The sequence below is a fragment of the Nomascus leucogenys genome, chromosome 15 (genome assembly GCF_006542625.1).
Source record: "Nomascus leucogenys isolate Asia chromosome 15, Asia_NLE_v1, whole genome shotgun sequence".
In the NCBI taxonomy this organism is placed as follows: Eukaryota; Metazoa; Chordata; class Mammalia; order Primates; family Hylobatidae; genus Nomascus; species Nomascus leucogenys.
Window position 1 is genome coordinate 41,547,058 of NC_044395.1, and position 22,200 is coordinate 41,569,257.

Below are 22,200 nucleotides of genomic sequence, written 5' to 3' on the forward strand. Positions count from 1 at the left end.
CTCTAATTTCTGGTTCAAATTGCTCAGTTCAAAGGGTATTTCTTCTTTAAGGTGTGGTAATTCTTCTCGTGGAACTTTGTTTTGTTTCATCTGATGTAATCTCAGTTTTTCAAAGTTATTTGTTAGTTTGGAAAACTGTAAATCACAGAAAATGTTAACATTTTACTATTACCAATTATTTCTAACCTGATTTCACTATATCTCTTTTCCTGTGTACCTCTTTGAAAATTTAAGTCATGATTAGAAAGTGCAGTAAAGCTTAAATGTTTCAATTAGTGAAGACAGAACTGGTTATTAAAACTAAATTATTGAAGCTGAACACAATTCAGCTTTCATGTAAACTCGAGACTTCATTAACTTCACAGTTAAACAATGATTCACTTGATAAATGGCTTGTTCAATTTTGTTTTAATCATATGCAGCAAAGCTCACAATTTTTTTTTAAAAACAAGTTTTTTTCTTACTTTTAGTTAGTACCATCTTGTGTTTACAATTTTAAATCCAGTAACTCAATCTACAAAATAACTAGCTTATACTTTATTTAAGAAAACAGAATATATATTAATTTAAAAGACATAAGTAACATAAAGCACTTATTCATGTGGATACGTTTAAATAAATTTTAATATCAAAATTGATCTAATATTTTTCTTACTGATAATTCTTTTTATAACATTATATTATTTTTTCCATTTCCTGTTCTACCTTCAAATAATAGATTCAAAGTAGCATAGTTTATGAACATTTGTGAGGAAATTTCTATACTCATGTATCTGTTTTCAAATGTGTCTTGTTTACACATTTTATTTTAAAATAATTATAGGTTTACAGGAAGTTCCAAAGTTATTACTGAGGTCCCAGGTTCTCTTCACCCAGTTTCCCCCAATATTTACATCTTATTGAACCACAGTACATCAAACCCAGGAAACTGAAATTGGATCAATATATGTATGTAGTTCTATGCCATTTTATCACATATATAGATTTATCTGACCACAACCACAATCAAGATACAGAACTATTCTGTCACCACAAAGATCTCCTTCATGCTATCCCTTTAGAATCACACTTAGTCCCCTCATCCCCCAACCCCTAATCCCTGAAAACCACTAATTTGTTTTCCATCTCTATAATTTTGAGAATATTATAAAAAGAAATCACACAGCACATTACCTTTTGGGATTATATTTTTTTTCACTCAGTTTAATGTGAAATCCATGCATGAATCAGTATTGGATTCCTTTTTAGTGCTGAATAGTATTCCATGGTATAAATGTATCAGTTTGTTTAACCATTCACATATTGAGACATTTTGATTTTTTCCAGTTTTTGCCTACTGTAAATAACACTATGAACAATGGTGTCTATTTTATCTGATATTAAAGTAGCCACTTCTGCTTTTTTCCTCATAATTTTAAATTAAGATATAATTCACCTACTATAAAATTAACCTGAATAATATTCCATTGCATAAATACACTACATTTTGTTTATCCATTCATCAACTGATAGAAATGTGGGTTGTTTCCACTTTGAGATGTTATAAATAATGCTACTGTGAACACTTACATAGAAGTTTTTGTGTAGATACATGTTTTACTTTCTCTTGGGTATATACCTAGGAGTGGAATTGTTGGATCTTATGGTAACTTTTTGATGAACAGCAAAATTGTCTTCCAAAATGGCTGTACCATTTTCCATTCCCATTCACAATGCATTGGGTTATAATGTCTCCATATCCTCACCAACACTTGTTATTTTCTTTTTTATTATAACCATCCTAGTGGATGTGAATGGATATTGTGGTTTTGGTTTCCATATCCCTAATGACTAATGATGTTAAGCATTTTGTATGTGCTTATTGGCCATTCATATACCTACTTTGAAGAAATATCTATTCAAATATTTATCCACTTTAAAATTTGGTCATCTGTCTTTGTATTATTAATTAGTAAGTTATTCATATATTCTAGATACTAGTCCCTTATCAAATATATGGTTTACAAATATTTTCTCCCCATTGCTGGGTGTCTTTTCACTTTCTTGATGGTGTCCTTTGAAGCACAAAAGTTTTAAAATTTTAATGACATCAAATTTATCTAATTTTTTATTGCTCGTGGTTTGGTGCCGTATCTAAGAAACCATTGCCTAATCCAAGGTCATGAAGATTTACTCCTATGTTTCCTTCTAAGAGCTTTTTAGATTTAGGTTTTACATTTGGATCTTTGATCCATTTTGAGTTAATTTTTGTCTGTGGTTTAAGGTAGGGGTCCAGCTTAGTTCTTTTGCATGTGGATATCCTCTTGTCATTGCACCATTTGTAGAAGAGACTAATCTTTATTGAATTATCTTGGCACCACTTCTGCTTTCTATTAATATTTGCATGGTATATTTCTCCATCTTTTTAGTTTCAACTTGCCTATACAGTTATATTTGAAGTGAGTTTGTCATTTTTTTATTTATTGTCAATCTCTGTCTTTCAGTTGGTGTATTTAGACCATTTCTATTTAATGTAATTATTGATATGTCAAGGCTTAAGCCTTTTTTTGTTTCCTGTTTGTTCTCTAGCTTTTGGTTTTTCTATTTTCACTTTCTTGTCTTCTTGTGAATTACATGAGCATTATTTTAGAATCCATTTTATCTATAGTGTTTTTGAGTATATCCCTTTGTAGATCTTTTTTAGTGGTTGCTATAGGTATTACACTATATTTACATAATTTATCACAGTCTATTGGTTTTTGACATCTTTCCAGTTCAAGTGTAGAAATCTTACTTTATGTTCTTTTACTCTGTTCCATTTATAACACAATTATCTTAGTGTTTCCTTTACATATACTGAAAACCATATTAGACATAGTTATAATTTTTTGCTACCAAAAAATTTAGAAAATACAAGAGGATAAGGAAAGTCTATTGCATTTCCCCCCATGTTTTTTTACTCTTTTTGGTGTTTTTACTTCTTCGCTGATGTCTTAAGATTCCTTCTTTATCATTTCTTTTCTGTTAAGAGAACTTCCTTTAGCCATTCTTTTAGGGTAGGTCTGCCAGCAACAAATGCTTTTAGTTTTCCTTCATTGAGAATGTTTTAATTTCCCCTTCATTCCTGAAGGGTATTTTTGCCAGACATAGAATTCTGGGTTGAAAGCTCTGTTCTTTCAGCACTTGAAAGCCTCCATCATTTCCAGAGAGAAAGCCACCATTATCAGAACTGGTTTCCCCTAAGGTGTCATTTCTCTCTTGCTGCTTCCAAGATTTTTTTCTTTGTCTTTTGGTTTTCAGAACTTTGACTATGATGTGTCTTAACATGGCTGTCTTTTGATTTATCCTGTTTGAAGTTCACTCAGCTTTTCAATCTGTAGGTTTACATTTTTTTTTTTTTTTTTGCTAAGTTTTGTAACTTTTCAGCCATTATTTCTTTGAATGCTTTTTCACCCTCCCCATCTTTCTCCTCTCCTTCTGGGTTCTCTGATGATATAAATTTTAAATTTCTTGTTATCACACTACATGTTCCCAAGGTTCATTTTCTTTTACTCTTTCTCTCTGTTGTTCAGATTGGATAATTTCTATTGTATTATCTTCAAGCTGATTCTTTTCCCTCTGTCCTCCTCATTCTGCTCTTAAGTCCATCCATTGAGTTTTTAAATTTGGTTATTATACTTTTCAGTTATAAAATTTCTAATTGGTTCTTTATATTATTTATTTACTAAAGCTTTATAATTTTTCATTTATTTCAAGCCATATTTGTAATAGTTCATGGAAGTATTTTTTTAACAGCTGCTTTAAAACCAGATAATTCTAATGTGTGTCATCTTGGCCTTGGCATCTGTTGAGTGTCTTTTCTTATTCCAGTTGAGATCTTCTTGGTTCTTTCTATAATGAATGACTTTTATTGATACCTGGACATTTTTGTGTATTGCATTTTGAGACTCTGGATTTTATTCAAATATTGTGTTTTAGCAGTCCTCCTCTGAAAATTTCTAGAAGGGAAAATGGAGTGCCACTTTATTACTGCCAGGGGATAGTGGATGTCCAGGTCTTCACTTGGCTTCAGTTGGTATCCAATGGGAGGTGCTCCTTATTATTGCTGATTGGAAGTGGAAGTTCAGGCTCCCCACTAGTCTTTCACTAATACACTTTGATTGAAGGGGCATGGGTGCCTTGTAACTCTTCTCACACGGCCTTTAGTGATACTATAGTGGGGGTGGGTGAACTTGTCACCACTAAGCAGTGGTGACTCCTCAACAGCCTTCCTATGATACCACCCAAGAGTAGACAGGGAGAGGTGCCTCCTTACCACCAGGTAGGTGTAGAAGTCCAAGCTCTCCACTGTCACGATGGGTTGATGAGGGCCTTGTTAATGTCTAGTGAGGATGAAAGTCCTGGCTCTCCAGTCTTCTCAGACATTACCCAGGAAAGAGGGCCAGGGTTACCTTGTTACAGCTTAGTGAAGGCAGAAACCTAGGTTTTTCTACTAAGCCTTTGTAGGTGGCAGTGGGGCTGTAGTTTTTTTTTTTTTTTGTCTTTTTTTCTGTTTTATTAGGCTGGAGTAGAGAGGTTGTTATCTAAAAGTGTATTATCTTGCTAGGCTGTCTCTCTTCTGGTCTTTTGGCTGGAGAGAGCAGACTTTCCTTGGGGCTCTTTTCGTTTGTTTGCACCCATTGGCATAACTGGTTTGCCAGCTTCTGTTACTCAGTCTGAGATATATGAGGCAAAAACAAATCCTAGGGAACTCACTATTGTGACATTCTTGAGTCCCAAGGTCCTTAGCCAATCTGTCTCTTCTCTCCACTTCTCAGAGTCTTATGTTGTATTATAAATGATGTCCAATTTAGTGGGAGGATAGGGAAGAGTATATCTATTCCAGAAGCAAAAGCCTCAAATGTATGTACTTAAAATTATAGTTTTATAATGGTTAGAAGGAAAAAAAAACTCCTTTTTAAAAGGAAATCAATTTCTAAAAGGAAGCTTTGACAGAGTTGAGTTATTCAAGGCAGAGTGTGGTAAAGTGTATCCTTAAGATGTTTCAGGAAAATGAAATTGTAAATAAACCAGAAATTTCAAAGGAGGAAGCTGTAGAGTGAGCTGGCAGCAACAAAAGCGTGTTAGCCACAAGATACCATTTTCTGCTTAGAAAAACAGCATATTACTAGCTTTATGCAAACCAAATCAAGTACATAGTACTTTTCTTTTTCTCTCTTTTCTCCTACTTTCCTCCTTCCTTCTCTTTTGCTCTCCTTCCCTTTCTTCCTCTTTTTCTTTTAACTAGAGAAAAAGAGAAGCAGAAAACTGCAGCGAAAATAGGTGGCTCTCAACAATAATGTAGCACTCCCAGTGTATTCCATGAAACCCCTGTTTACAGTGGTATTAGAAGGTTTTAGCTTAAAAAAAGAGAAGAGGTGGGGCACGGTGGCTCACGCCTGTAATCCCAGCACTTTGGGAGGCTGAGGCGGGCACATCATCTGAGGTCAGGAGTTCAAGACCAGACAGGCCAACAAGGCGAAACACCATCTCTATTAAAAATACAAAAATTAGCTGGGTGTGGCAGTGCGCACCTGTAATCCCAGCTACTTGGAGGCTGAGGCACGAGAATCACTTGAACCAGGGTGGCGGAGTTTGCAGTGAGCCGAGATCATGCCACTGCACTCCAGCCTGGGCGACAGAGCAAGACTCTGTCTCAATTAAATAAATAAACAAACAAAAAGAAGAGCTCCATTGTCCAATATCTTTGGAACATGATGGATTGGAAAGGCTAAATCAATTTGTTTAAGGCAGGACTTCTTACGGCCTGTAATATGCTAATGTGTACCCTTAATCTCCAGGAGGGGAGGAGTCCTAACTTGGCCAGCATTAGCTTAAACAGCATTTCCTAAACTCACAGTGTTTTCCACAGAACAAATTTTTATGAAGTTACCATAAAGATATTTTTTGGTTAGCACTGAAAACCAGCCATCAGCCAAATAATAAAATAGAACTGCAAAGCATCAAATGGCAAGGATTCATATATTAAATGACTGCTTGGCGCCTGTAAACAAAGCCAAGAACTTTTTACCAAGAGGAAAATGTACCCAAACAGAAATGAAAGATTTGGAAAGCAGTGACTGAACTGGTTAAATACAACTTAGAGATAGCACCTAACTTTCTGATTTCTGAATTGTTTTCAAACCTACTACAGATTGTGATCTCTTTATTTATATTGACCAATATGTAATGATTTAATGTTTATGTTGTTGTTTTAGAGCCTTATCTTCACAGAAAAATAAAGGTTGAGTTGACTTACATGCTAAATGCTCAGAGTCTACGCTAGTAAAAACCATATATAATTTCATAACTCAAGCTACCACATAGTGGCAGTTACTTGAACTATAGGCAAAATGTCTAGGTAGACTAAGAACTAGTCTTGTAACATCATCTGTTAAGTGGCATCAAATGTTTCATATTTCAATCTTAATGGCTTAATTACCTCCCTAAAAGGTATTTAAAAAGGTTCAGTAACTACTTTAGGTTCCTTTAAATTATCATATGTGAAATATTTGTACTCCAAAAAAAGTTGGTTGTTAAGAAAAATTTCATAATCAAACCATACTTCCCATTGATTCATTCACTAGTTAAGCAAAGATATAGCATTTACTACGTTTGACATACTCAAATGATTATTACCCTATGTGCTATCTGTGGTAAAGAAGGCATTTTTCTTGTCTTCTTTGTGTGAAGATACAGGGATAAGTGAAAAAGAAATCTGTATCCTTCTCAATACATATGCAGAAGCACTATCATGTAAGAAACAGTCCTACCAGTAACAAGGTAATAAAGACCAGTTTTATTATTTCAATTATCTATTTCATAATAGCAAACTTCCATATTTTAAATTATCACAGAATGGAGAACATCTTTATTAGATAGTAATAACCACAAAAAATAATTTTTTTGTTGTTGCTCACAAAATTATTTTTTGTTAGCTAATTAGCATTTAATTCATCAACAAGTCTCTTGAGAAATAGAAAGCCATTTGTCTAGTACTGTGCTAACAGAGGTACAGAAAACATAGCAAGCCAACAATCTAGTAAGAGACAAAATCAATGCATATAAAACAGGGAAAGACATGACCAAGCTTATAATTAAAATACAATACATTTGTTTATACTAAAAACAATTAGTTTAAAATTAACACAACTCTATAGGTCAAAAATACATCAAAATGTGTGATATTAAATTATAATAAGTTTTCTTACTTGAGCCTTTAGGCTTTGTAGTTGTCCTTCATAATTCTGAGTCATTGCTAAATTACATTTTTCCAGACTGTCCAATTTCTGTCGAAGTAACCCTACCTGCATGAAGAATAAAATTTAATTTTGCTTTTTCTAAATTTTGCCTGACAAAATCAGAAAATGTGCAAAAGAGAAGAACAATTCAAATAAAATGGCTGTACCAAACCAAGGGTAAATATTTGTACTGCACTTCTTAAAATAGCTATCAATAATTAAATTCACAAAAACCAAACATTGCTAGCACTATTCCACGAGGTACACATTAGGACAGTACGGATGTTTAACAAAAGATCCTTTCATCATCACATTTAAAATTCAGGGTTAGAATTTACTTTGCATTATCCTTTTGGGAGGCTAAGTCATCATTACTCAGGCAAAACCTCTACCAATATAATTCAGCTTTTTTTTTTCTCCATTACCTTCAAGAGGATCTCTGTTTTAGTGGTATTATGAAATAATTGTTACATTTTTATAACAACTAATACATTAAAAAGAAAAAGAAAATTGTCTAAGAGCAGTTCCTAAGGATTTGGCTTATATAATTTGTCTGTTTAAAAGGCAGATGAGACACTTGTTTACATATCTGTGTCAATATACATATAAGAGCTAGAAGAAGAAGAATGCATATGCCATGTCTGATGACCTACCTCTACTGTGAAGGAAAACTAGATGCCAATAACTAAGTTACCTATGCCAAACAATAATATAGTTAACTATGCTAAAAAACTAAGTTCCACTGAGAAGTCAATAAAGGTAGAAAAATGGCTGATGAACAAGTTAACTAATGATGTTTTGTTACAGTATATAACTAGCAAACATTTCTCTTAAACATTTCTTTTTCCAAAAGAAAAATTCACAGACACAAAGTCCACATCAAATAAAGCATATGGTTTTCCTGAACTCCTTCGCAGGCCAGAGAGCACTCATATATTCTTCTATGACCACCAGCTTGGCAGTGAGCAGCCTAGAGGGACTAAGGGAACTCCTCTTAAGTGGGTGTCCCAGGTATATACACACCCCTTTACCAAATTCTTTTCTCCTTTGTCCTGTTATCAATTCTGGACATTTTACTTCTATTTTTTCCAGCATATTCAAAGAAGCAAATGTTACTGAACTCTGCCTTGTCCACAATTTTGATGACTACTTCTTTGTTTCTACAGCAGCAAAAGTACTTACATCTTTACTTGCAAACAATGTTTTACATATATATTAAATATTTGCTTACTTTTACAGATGGCATTGACACTATATATCTGTCTCTACCAGCAAACATCTACGGATTTAGGTTCTGATTGTCACTCATTTGATATAATACATTTAGCCTATAATTTGCTGACAGAATTTCAAGCAATAAATGCTGTTGCTGATGCCTGATAAAAAGTGTGTACAATAAAAACATATTCTGATAGAATACTATATATAACAGTCTGATGAATTAGCAATTTGTTAACATATGTATTAAGTTACCTCTTGACCTTTCTGATCCAAACAAGTTTGTGCATTTGCCAATTCTTGATCCCGAAGATCTAATCGTGTCTCCAAAGCCCGCACCTTTCTTTCCCAATCCATTTCTTTGTTGCTTACCATGATGGCAATTTGTTCCATTAATTCCTGAAGCTCAGCCTCACAAGGAGAAGTTCTGGCAATTGTAGGAAAGTAAAACACATTTTAAAGTAGTGAAATGTGAAGGCAAAAAAAATTATTACATTGCTCTGCATAGCTTGAACATTATTTCCTGAAATTGTTCAATTATTTAAATGAGAATAAGTTCAAAAGCTGAAGGTTAATTTTTAAAATTAATAAAGCCAATTTCAGAGCTAACAGTGTATATATACTTAATTTTTTAAAATAACATTTTTTAGAGTAGGCTAATTCTAAGGAATATGCTAATTAGGAAAAATTATAAGACTTAGCTTCAGGATCAATGCTCTTCCATATAGGCATACATATACCTATGTCTATCATAACTTCAGAAGGTTTGACAGAAGCAAACTGGGATATCATTCATGTCTGTTAAGGACAGAAGAGCAAGCCTGGGCTAGGTAGGACCAGATTCAAGGGTACCAACTGGGCTACAGTACGGCTCCTCAAGGAGAGGAATTTGGCATTATATGGCTGCTGTCTGTTTCTAAGGAATTTGATCAGGCGGTGATATGGTTTGGCTGTGTCCCCACCAAAATCTCAACTTGAATTGTATCTCCCAGAATTCCCATGTGTTACGGGAGGAAACTAGGGGGAGGTAACTGGATCATGGGGGCCAGTCTTTCCTGTGCTATTCTCATGATAGTGACTAAGTCTCATGAGATCTGATGAGTTTATCAGGGGTTTCTGCTTTTGCTTCTTCCTCATTTTCTCTTGCCTCCATCATGTAAAAGTGCTTTTTGGCTCCCCCCATGATTCTGAGGCCTCCCTAGCCATGTGGAACTGTAAGTCCAATTAAACCTCTTTTTCCTCCCAATCTCAGGTATGTCTTTATTAGCAGTGTGAAAACAGACTAATACAGTAAATTGGTACCAGTAGAGTGGGGCGTTGCTGAAAAGATAACCGAAAATGTGGAAGCAGCTTCAGAACTGGGTAACAGGCAGAGGTTGGAACAGTTTAGAGGGCTCAGAAGAAGATAGAAAAATGTGGGAAATTTTGGAACCTCCTAGAGACTTGTGAAAGGCTTTGACAAAAACGCTGATAGTGATATGAACAATAAGGTCCAGGCTGAGGTGGTCCCAGATGGAGATGAGGAACTTGTTGGGAACTGGAGTAAAGGTGACTCTTGTTACGTTTTATCAAAGAGACTGGAGGCATTTTGCCTCTGACCTAGAGATTTGTGGAACTTTGAACTTGAGAGAGATGATTTAGGGTATCTGGCAGAAGAAATTTCTAAGCAGCAAAGCATTCAAGAGGTGACTTGGGTGCTCTTAAAGGCATTCAGTTTTAAAAGTGAAACAGCATAAAAGTTCAGAAAATTTGCTGCCTGATGATGAAGTAGAAAAGAAAAACCCATTTTTTTGAGGGGAAATTCAAACCAGCTACAGAAATTTTCATAAGTAGCAAGGAGCCTAATGTTAATCCCCAAGACCATAGGGAAAATGTCCTCGGGACTTGTCAGAGACCTTCACAGCAGCCCCTCCCATCACAGGCCCAGAGGCCCAGGAGGAAAAAGTGGTTTCCTGGGCCAGGGCCAGGGTCCCTGTGCTGTGTGCAGCCTAGGGACTTGGTGCCCTGTGTTCCAACTGCTCCAGCCGTGGCTGAAAGGGGGCAGTGTAGAGGTTGGGCTGTGGCTTCAGAGGGTAGAAGCCCCAAGTACTGGCAGCTTTCACATGGTGTTGAACCTCCAGGTGCACAGAAGTCAAGAATTGAGGTTTGGGAACCTCTGCCTAGATTTCCGAAGATATATGGAAATGCCTGGATGCCCAGGCAGAAGTTTGCTTCAGGGCAGGGACCCCATGGAGAACCTCTGCTAGGGCAGGGCAGAAGGAAAATGTGGGGTGGGAGCACCCACACAGAGTCCCTACTGGGGCACTGCCTATTGGGGCTGTGAGAAGAGGCCACTGTCCTCCAGACCCCAGAATGGTAGATCCAATGACAACTTGTACTGTGCACCTGGAAAAGCCACAGACACTCAATGCCAGCCTATGAAAGCAGCCTGGAGGGAGGCTGTGCCCTGCAAAGCCACAGGGGCAGAGCTCCCCAAGACCATGGGAACCCACCTTTTGCATCAGCATGACCTGGATGTGAGACCTGAAGTCAAAGGAGATCATTTTGGAGCTTTAAGATTTGACCGCCTTGCTGGATTTCAAACATGCACGGGGCCTGTAACCCCTCTGTTTTGGCCAATTTCTCCCATTTGGAATGGCTGCATTTACCCAATACCTGTACCCCCATTATATCCAGGAAGTAACTAGCTTGCTTTTGATCTTACAGGCTCATAGGTAGAAGGGACTTGCCTTGCCTCAGATGAGAATTGGGACTGTGGATTTTTGGGTTAATGCTGAAATGAGTTAAAACTTTGGGAGATTGGAATAGGAACAGCTCTGGTCTCCAGCTCCCAGCCCGAGCGACACAGAAGACGGGTGATTTCTACATTTCTGCTCGAGGTACCGGTTTCATCTCACTAGGGAGTGCCAAACAGTGGGTGCAGGACAGTCGGTGAAGCGCACTGTGTGCGGGCTGAAGCAGGGCGAGGCATTGCCTCACTCGGGAAGCGCAAGGGGTCAGGGAGTTCCCTTTCCTAGTCAAAGAAAGGGGTAACAGACGGCACCTGGAATATCGGGTCAGTCCCATCCTAATACTGCGCTTTTCCAAGGGGCCTGGAAAACGGCACACTAGGAGATTGTGTCCCGCACCTGGCTCGGAGGGTCTTATGCCCACAGAGTCTCGCTGATTGCTAGCACAGCAGTCTGAGATCAAGCTGCAAGGCGGCAGTGAGGCTGGGGGAGGGGCGCCCGCCATTGCCCAGACTTGCTTAGGTAAACAAAGCAGCCAGGAAGCCTGAACTGGGTGGAGCCCACCATAGCTCAAGGAGGCCTGCCTGCCTCTGTAGGCTCCACCTCTGGGGGAAGGGCACAAACAAAAACTCAGCAGGAACCTCCACAGACTTAAATGTCCCTGTCTGACTGACAGCTTTGAAGAGAGTAGTGGTTCTCCCAGCACGCAGCTGGAGATCTGAGAACGGACAGACTGCCTCCTAAAGTGGGTCCCTCACCCCTGAGCAGCCTAACTCGGAGGCACCCCCCCAGTAGGGACAGACTGACAACTCATTCGGCCAGGTACTCCTCTGAGACAAAACTTCCAGAGGAACTATCAGACAGCTGAATTTGTGGTCTCACGAAAATCCGCTGTTCTGCAGCCACCGCTGCTGACACCCAGCCAAACAGGGTCTGGAGTGGACCTCTAGTAAACTCCAACAGACCTGCAGCTGAAGGTCCTGTCTGGTAGAAGGAAAACTAACAAACATAAAGGACATCCACACCAAAAACCCATCTGTACATCACCATCATCAAAGACCAAAAGTAGATAAAACCACAAAGATGGGGAAAAAACAGAGCAGAAAAACTGGAAACTCTAAAAAGCAGAGCACCTCTCCTCCTCCAAAGGAACGCAGTTCCTCACCAGCAACGGAACAAAGCTGGATGGAGGATGACTTTGACGAGTTGAGAGAAGAAGGCTTCAGACGATCAAACTACTCTGAGCTACGAGAGGAAATTCAAAACAATAGCGAAGAAGTTAAAAACTTTGAAAAAAAATTAGAAGAATGGATAACTAGAATAACCAATGGAGAGAAGGGCTTAAAGGAGCTGATGGAGCTGAAAGCCAAGTTTCGAGAACTACGCGAAGATTGCAGAAGCCTCAGTAGCAGATGCGATCAACTGGAAGAAAGGGTATCGCTGATGGAAGATGAAATGAATGAAATGAAGAGAGAAGGGAAGTTTAGAGAAAAAAAGAATAAAAAGAAATGAACAAAGCCTCCAAGAAATTTGGGACTATGTGAAAAGACCAAACCTAGGTCTGATTGGTGTACTGAAAATGATGGGGAGAATGGAACCAAGTTGGAAAACACTCTGCAAGATATTATCCAGGAGAACTTCCCCAATCTAGCAAGGCAGGCCAATATTCAGATTCAGGAAATACAGAGAACACCACAAAGATACTCCTAGAGAAGAGCAACTCCAAGACACATAATTGTCAGATTCACCAAAGTTGAAATGAAGGAAAAAATGTTAAGGGCAGCCAGAGAGAAAGGTCGGGTTACCCACAAAGGGAAGCCCATCAGACTAACAGCTGATCTCTCGGCAGAAACTCTACAAGCCAGAATAGAGTGGGGGCTGATATTCAACATTCTTAAAGAAAAGAATTTTCAACCCAGAATCTCATATCCAGCCAAACTAAGCTTCATAAGTGAAGGAGAAATAAAATACAGACAAGCAAATGCTGAGTGATTTTGTCACCACCAGGCCTGCCCTAAAAGAGCTCCTGAAGGAAGCACTAAACATGGAAAGGAAAAACCAGTACCAGCCACTGCAAAAACATGACAAATTGTAAAGACCATGGAGGCTAGGAAGAAACTGCAGCAACTAACGAGCAAAATAACCAACTAACATCATAATGAAAGGATCAGATTCACACATAAGAATATTAACGTTAAATGTAAATGGGCTAAATGCTCCAATTAAAAGACACAGACTGGCAAACTGGATAAGGAGTCAGGACCCATCAGTGTGCTGTATTCAGGAAACCCATCTCACGTGCAGAGACACACATAGACTCAAAATAAAGGGATGGAGGAAGATCTATCAAGCAAATGGAAAACAAAAAAAGGCAGGGGTTGCAATCCTAGTCTCTGATAAAATAGACTTTAAACCAACAAAGATCAAAAGAGACAAAGAAGGCCATTACATAATGGTAAAGGGATCAATTCAACAAGAAGAGCTAACTATCCTAAATATATATGCACCCAACACAGGAGCACCCAGATTCATAAAGCAAGTCCTCAGTGACCTACAAAGGGACTTAAACTCCCACACAATAATAATGGGAGATTTTAACACCCCACTGTCAGCATTAGACAGATCAACGAGACAGAAAGTTAACAAGGATACCCAGGAATTGAACTCAACTCTACACAAAGTGGACCTAATAGACATCTACAGAACTCTCCACCCCAAATCAACAGAATATACATTTTTTTCAGCACCACACCACACCTATTCCAAAATTGACCACATAGTTGGAAGTAAAGCTCTCCTCAGCAAATGTAAAAGAACAGAAATTATAACAAACTGTCTCTCAGACCACAGTGCAATCAAACTAGAACTCAGGATTAAGAAACTCACTCAAAACTGCTCAACTACATGGAAACTGAACAACCTGCTCCTGAATGACTATTGGGTACATAATGAAATGAAGACAGAAATAAAGATGTTCTTTGAAACCAATGAGAACAAAGACACAACATACCAGAATCTCTGGGACACGTTCAAAGCAGTGCGTAGAGGGAAATTTATAGCACTAAATGCCCACAAGAGAAAGCAGGAAAGATCCAAAATTGACACCCTAACATCACAATTAAAAGAACTAGAAAAGCAAGAGGAAACACATTCAAAAGCTAGCAGAAGGCTAGAAATAACTAAAATCAGAGCAGAAGTGAAGGAAATAGAGACACAAAAAACCCTTCAAAAAATTAATGAATCCAGGAGCTGGTTTTTTGAAAAGATCAACAAAATTGATAGACCGCTAGCAAGACTAATAAAGAAGAAAAGAGAGAAGAATCAAATAGATGCAATAAAAAATGAAAAAGGAGATATCACCACCGATCCCACAGAAATACTATCTACCATCAGAGAATACTACAAACACCTCTATGCAAATAAACTAGAAAATCTAGAAGAAATGGATAAATTCCTCGACAAATACACCCTCCCAAGACTAAATCAGGAAGAAGTTGAATCTCTGAATAGACCAATAACAGGTTCTGAAATTGTGGCAATAATCAATAGCTTACCAACCAAAAAGAGTCCAGGACCTGATGGATTCACAGCTGAATTCTACCAGAGGTACAAGGAGGAACTGGTACCATTCCTTCTGAAACTATTCCAATCGATAGGAAAAGAGGGAATCCTCCCTAACACATTTTATGAAGCCAGCATCGTCCTGATACCAAAGCCTGGCAGAGACACAACCAAAAAAGAGAATTTGAGACCAATATCCTTGATGAACATTGATGCAAAAATCCTCAATAAAATACTGGCAAACCGAATCCAGCAGCACATCAAAAAGCTTATCCACCATGATCAAGTGGGCTTCATCCCTGGGATGCAAGGCTGGTTCAACATACGCAAATCAATAAATGTAATCCAGCATATAAACAGAACCAAAGACAAAAACCACATGATTATCTCAATAGATGCAGAAAAGGCCTTTGACAAAATTCAACAACCCTTCATGCTGAAAACTCTCAATAAATTTGGCATTGATGGGACGTATCTCAAAATAATAAGAGCTATCTACGACAAACCCACAGCCAATATCATACTGAATGGGCAAAAACTGGAAGCATTCCCTCTGAAAACTGGCACAAGACAGGGATGCCCTCTCTCACCGCTCCTATTCAACATAGTGCTGGAAGTTATGGCCAGAGCAATCAGGCAGGAGAAGGAAATAAAGGGTATTCAATTAGGAAAAGAGGAAGTCAAATTGTCCCTGTTTGCAGATGACATGATTGTATATCTAGAAAAACCCATTGTCTCAGCCCAAAATCTCCTTAAGCTGATTAGCAACTTCAGCAAAGTCTCAGGATACAAAATCAACGTACAAAAATCACAAGCATTCTTGTACACCAATAACAGACAAACAGAGAGCCAAATCATGAGTGAACTCCCATTCACAATTGCTTCAAAGAGAATAAAATACCTAGGAATCCAACTTATAAGGGATGTGAAGGACCTCTTCAAGGAGAACTACAAACCACTGCTCAATGAAAGAGGATACAAACAAATGGAAGAACATTCTATGCTCATGGGTAGGAAGAATCAATATCGTGAAAATGGCCATACTGCCTAAGGTAATTTATAGATTCAATGCCATCCCCATCAAGCTACCAATGATTTTCTTCACAGAATTGGAAAAAACTACTTTAAAGTTCATATGGAACCGAAAAAGAGCCTGCATCGCCAAGTCAATCCTAAGCCAAAAGAACAAAGTTGGAGGCATCACGCTACCTGACTTTAAACTATACTACAAGGCTACAATAACCAAAACAGCATGGCACTAGTACCACAACAGAGACATAGATCAATGGAACAGAACAGAGCCCTCAGAAATGATGGTGCATATCTACAACTATCTGATCTTTGACAAACTTCACAAAAACAGGAAATGGGGAAAGGATTCCCTATTTAATAAATGGTGCTGGGAAAACTGGCTAGCCATATGTAGAAAGCTGAAACTGGATCCCTTCCTTACACCTTATACAAAAATTAATTCAAGATGGATTAAAGACTTAAATGTTAGACCTAAAACCATTAAAATCCTACAAGAAAACCTAGGCAATACCATTCAGGACATAGGTGTGGGCAAGGACTTCATGTCTAAAACACCAAAAGCAATGGCAACAAAAGCCAAAATTGACAAATGGGATCTAATTAAACTAAAGAGCTTCTGCACAGCAAAAGAAACTACCATCAGAGTGAACAGGCAACCTACAGAATGGGAGAAAATTTTTGCAACCTCCTCATCTGACAAAGGGCTAATATCCAGAATCTACAATGAACTCAAACAAATTTACAAGAAAAAAACAAACAACCCCATCAAAAAGTGGGCAAAGGACATGAACAGACACTTCTCAAAAGAAGACATTTATGCAGCCAAAAAACACATGAAGAAATGCTCATCATCACTGGCCATCAGAGAAATGCAAATCAAAACCACAGTGAGATACCATCTCACACCAGTTAGAATGGCCATCATTAAAAAAGCAGGAAACAACAGGTGCTGGAGAGGATGTGGAGAAATAGGAACACTTTTACACTGTTGGTGGGACTGTAAACTAGTTCAACCATTGTGGAAGTCAGTGTGGCGATTCCTCAGGGATCTAGAACTAGAAATACCATTTGACCCAGCCATCCCATTACTGGGTATATACCCAAAGGACTATAAATCATGCTGCTATAAAGACACATGCACACGTATGTTTATTGCGGCACTATTCACAATAGCAAAGACTTGGAACCAACCCAAATGTCCAACAACCATAGACTGGATTAAGAAAATGTGGCACATATACACCATGGAATACTATGCAGCCATAAAAAATGATGAGTTCGTGTCCTTTGTAGGGACATGGATGAAACTGGAAAACATCATTCTCAGTAAACTATCGCAAGGACAAAAAACCAAACACCTCATGTTCTCACTCATAGGTGGGAATTGAACAATGAGAACTCATGGACACAGGAAGGGGAACACCACACTCCGGGGACTGTTGTGGGGTGGGGGGAGGGGGGAGGGACAGCGTTAGGAGATATACCTAATGCTAAATGACGAGTTAATGGGTGCAGGAAATCAACATGGCACATGGATACATATGTAATAAACCTGCACATTGTGCACATGTACCCTAAAACCTAAAGTATAATAAAAAAAAATAAAGTTAAAATATATACTATGTAAACGTTTAAAGCAGATACCTTTCTAACGAGTAGGACATAAATCTAAATTACTATTGGTAAAACATTTATTATGTCATAGGTTTTTATTTTATTCTGGTCAAAATGAAACTGGCACTATCTTTCTTAAAATTTCAGTCTAATACTGTCTAAGGTGTGTGCACATAGGGTTTGCTGATAAAATCGTTTGGTAAAAATTAAAGAAAATATTATCAATTAAAAAAAAAAACTTTGGGAGATTGTTGGGAAGGCATGATTGGTTTTGAAATGTGAGTATATGAGATTTGGAGGGGCCAGGGTTGGAATGATATGGTTTGGCTGTGTCCCCACCAAAATCTCAACTTGAATTGTACCTCCCAGAATTCCCACATGTTGTGGAAGATACCCAGGGGGAGGTAATTGAATCTTGGGGGCTGGTCTTTCCCATGCTATTCTCATGATAGTGAATAAGTCTCACGAGATATGATGGGTTTATCAGGGGTTTCCACTTTTGCTTCTTCCTCATTTTCTCTTGCCTCCACCATGTAAGAAGTGCCTTTCACCTCCTGCCATGAATCTGAGGCCTTCCCAGCTATGTAGAACTGTAAGTTCAATTAAATCTCTTTTTCTTCCCAGTCTCAGGTACATATTTTTCAGCAGCATGAAAACAAACTAAGGCAGGTAGGTATGGGGAGATACTGTAAGTCTTTAGACAGTGAGGTTACTATTAGTCATATACATAGTAATATCTTGGGTCTAGGAGGGTTTATTGAGTTTCAAACAAAATGCTTAGTATAACAGCTAGGATTACAGCAACTGTTGTTAAGAAGACAGATTGGTAAGTGCTCTCACTACACAGTTCTTTTTCAAAGAAGCGGAAACATTCTCTAGGGAGCTGGTATAAGTCCAGTCACTCAGACCGGATAAGTAGGTAGTCATTGAGGCCTTACACTTCAGCCTAAGGAACATACAAATGTCCAGATTAGAAAAGCAAGTTATTTCAGCATCCATTTCAATGACGGTAGTGAGGCTTCTGATGTATTTGTGTAGCTGGGAGGAGGACAAGAGGGAGAGGCAGGTGCCACATGACAGCATTTCCTCCATTTAGTTTCACCAAATCAGAATTTTAGAGCTAATTAAGGATCATTTAGCATTTTGATAGAACTCAGGCTCAGAGAGGACCAAGATCACACAGCTAATTAATGGAAGAGCCAGAACTAGATCCTAGGCAGCTGCTTCCCATTTAATGTGTCTTCCTGTATACCACACAGCAAAAGACACAGTGTTTTGAATAAGAACATGCTTGAAAAATACAGTACAAATTCGCTCCATTGCAATAAGGTTAGAAACAGGTATTAAAATCCAAAGAATTTAGAATTTCCAGAATCATTTTCTAAGATATCCAGAGTCAGCCCAAAAAGATGATGTTCCTTTGGTTTATTCAATATGATATTCACCAGTTTTGACATCAGAGAGGTTTTAAGTACAAGGTGCCATTCTGAAGTCTTCTCCTAGCATTCCTGGAGGAATGTTAGACCCAGAGGCTTTCAATTTTTACTTAAATCCTAAAATAAATCTGACAAAAGGATGTATACTAATTCCTCTATAAATAACTTGATTGAATTTTAAGATTGAATTTTAATTGGAATTATAATGTAGGTGGAAAGAATAGAACTATGGCCTGGTGTTTCCACAGCATTTTTCTTTTTCATGACAACATGTATCACCCTGTACTGTAAATAGATTTTGTCTATTTTTTCCGCTCTGAAGAAAAAGGACTATGTCAATGTAAGCTCTAGCAAAAAAGAACTATATCAGTCTGGTTCATCACCATCTCACCAGAGCCTAGTATAGTACTGCAGCACATAGTAGATGCTCAATAAATCTCTGAAGAATGAATGAGTTCAAGCCTTTAATTGCTAACTTTTGGCATGTAACAATGTACCATGCTAAGAAAGTTAAAATAAGGCCTACAGTATAGTCTGGACCTAATGTAATCTACTCAATCAATATTGTTCAGTGAATGAATGGTTTATTTCCTGGTTATGGTTATGCTATGCAAAAGTTAGAATGTTAGACTCTCAGGATGGAAGAACTCTTACAAGTCAACTAGTCCAACTACCCCAACTACCCATCCAGTGTTTGCATTCCCTCTATGAATACATACATATATTATATATATAAGTATATATAATATATATAAAATGTATATATTATGTGAAAATATAATATGTATTCTTTATTAAAATATATTTTATATAAAAATTTATTTTCATATAAAATATATTTTATGTAAAAATTTATTTTCATATAAAATATATTTTATGTAAAAATTTATTTTCATATAAAATATATTTTATGTAAAAATTTATTTTCATATAAAATATATTTTATGTAAAAATTTATTTTCATATAAAATATATTTTTATGTAAAAATTTATTTTCATATAAAATATATTTTTATGTAAAAATTTATTTTCATATAAAATATATTTTTATGTAAAAATTTATTTTCATATAAAATATATTTTTATGTAAAAATTTATTTTCATATAAAATATATTTTTATGTAAAAATTTATTTTCATATAAAATATATTTTTATTTTTATTTTTATTTATTTTTATTTTTTATTTTTATTTTATTTTTTTATTATACTTTAGGTTTTAGGGTACATGTGCACAATGTGTAGGTTTGTTACATATGTATCCATGTGCCATGTTGATTTCCTGCACCCATTAACTCGTCATTTAGCATTAGGTATATCTCCTAATGCTGTCCCTCCCCCCTACCCCCACCCCACAACAGTCCCTGGAATGTGATGTTCCCCTTCCTGTGTCCATGAGTTCTCATTGTTCAATTCCCACCTATGAGTGAGAACATGCGGTGTTTGGTTTTTTGTCCTTGCGATAGTTTACTGAGAATGATGTTTTCCAGTTTCATCCATGTCCCTACAAAGGACACGAACTCATCATTTTTTATGGCTGCATAGTATTCCATGGTGTATATGTGCCACATTTTCTTAATCCAGTCTATCGTTGTTGGACATTTGGGTTGGTTCCAAGTCTTTGCTATTGTGAATAGTGCCGCAATAAACATACGTGTGCATGTGTCTTTATAGCAGCATGATTTATAGTCCTTTGGGTATATACCCAGTAATGGGATGGCTGGGTCAAATGGTATTTCTAGTTCTAGATCCCTGAGGAATCGCCACACTGACTTCCACAATGGTTGAACTAGTTTACAGTCCCACCAACAGTGTAAAAGTGTTCCTATTTCTCCACATCCTCTCCAGCACCTGTTGTTTCCTGTTTTTTTAATGATGGCCATTCTAACTGGTGTGAGATGGTATCTCACTGTGGTTTTGATTTGCATTTCTCTGATGGCCAGTGATGATGAGCATTTCTTCATGTGTTTTTTGGCTGCATAAATGTCTTCTTTTGAGAAGTGTCTGTTCATGTCCTTTGCCCACCTTTTGATGGGGTTGTTTTTTACTTGTAAATTTGTTTGAGTTCATTGTAGATTCTGGATATTTGCCCTTTGTCAGATGAGGAGGTTGCAAAAATTTTCTCCCATTCTGTAGGTTGCCTGTTCACTCTGATGATAGTTTCTTTTGCTGTGCAGAAGCTCTTTAGTTTAATTAGATCCCGTTTGTCAATTTTGGCTTTTGTTGCCATTGCTTTTGGTGTTTTAGACATGAAGTCCTTGCCCACGCCTATGTCCTGAATGGTATTGCCTAGGTTTTCTTGTAAAAATTTATTTTCATATAAAATATATAAATATATAATTATATATATAATTTTTTTTTGAGATGGATTCTCGCTCTGTTGCCCAGGCTCGAGTGCAGTGGCACAATCTTGGCTCACTACCACCTCCACCTCCTGGGTTCAAACAATACTCCAGCCTCAGCCTCCTGAGTAGCTGGGACTACAGGCATGTGCCAACACATCTGGCTAATTTTTTGTTTGTATTTTTAGTAGAGACGGGGTTTCATCATGTTGGCCAGGCTAGTCTCAAACTTCTGACTTCAGGTGATCCGCCCGTTTTGGCCTCCCAAAGTGCTGGGGTTACAGGTGTGAGCCACCCCACCTGGCCCCTCTACAAATATTTCTTAAGAGAATCATCTATCATACACTACTGATCAGATTCAGCAGGTCTAGGACAGACCCTAAGATGCTGCATCAGTAACAAAATTATCAAGTGATTCTGATGCATGCCAAAGTTTGTGACCTGTTTTTCAATATCACTGCAAAGAAGTTATCCATCCTAGGTCTGAATTCCTCCCTTAACAGGTAACCGCAGTCTGAGATTGTAGCTAGACAGTAATGTGTTTTAGACAGATCTTTTTTATATTGAAGAACTTTTCCATCCATTGGTCCTAATTTGATCTCAATGATTCCACTGAGACCATTCAGGACAAATGCCTTTTCAACACAGTAGACTTTAAAGTACTTGAATACAGTCATCAATGTGTCAAATACAGTTCTGAGTGTACTTCCAGTCTTCTTTTGTCAGTGTTCCATATTAGAGACTGAATATATGAATGGACAATAATCAGATCATATGACAGTAGACTCTGACCCGTAATTTCTGCAACAACACAACCAGTCCAGAAAGCCACGCCACAAAATCTGCAGCAATTGTCCCATAATGGTCAGGGCTTGATCACTGACTGCCATCTTCCCTAATTTCTGTCGCCACTTCCAACTCAGGACAAACTAGAGAAAGCCAAATATACTCCTCAAAACAATCCCCTAGGGTGCCCCACTTTTAGTTATTTTGTCTCCAGCCTCTACATGC

General features: G+C 37.6%; 1 protein-coding gene across 1 annotated transcript in view; it reads right to left on the bottom strand.

The window, feature by feature from the left end:
• Positions 1–22,200, bottom strand: part of DEUP1 (deuterosome assembly protein 1) — a 115,905-nt gene that overhangs the window by 66,444 nt on the left and 27,261 nt on the right. The window contains exons 3-5 of the mRNA XM_003252989.4: positions 8,733–8,904; positions 7,230–7,325; positions 1–135 (exon numbers count right to left, since the gene is read on the bottom strand). Of these exons, the coding sequence (XP_003253037.1) occupies positions 1–135; positions 7,230–7,325; positions 8,733–8,904 (403 nt within the window). The remainder of the gene's footprint in view (positions 136–7,229; positions 7,326–8,732; positions 8,905–22,200) is intronic.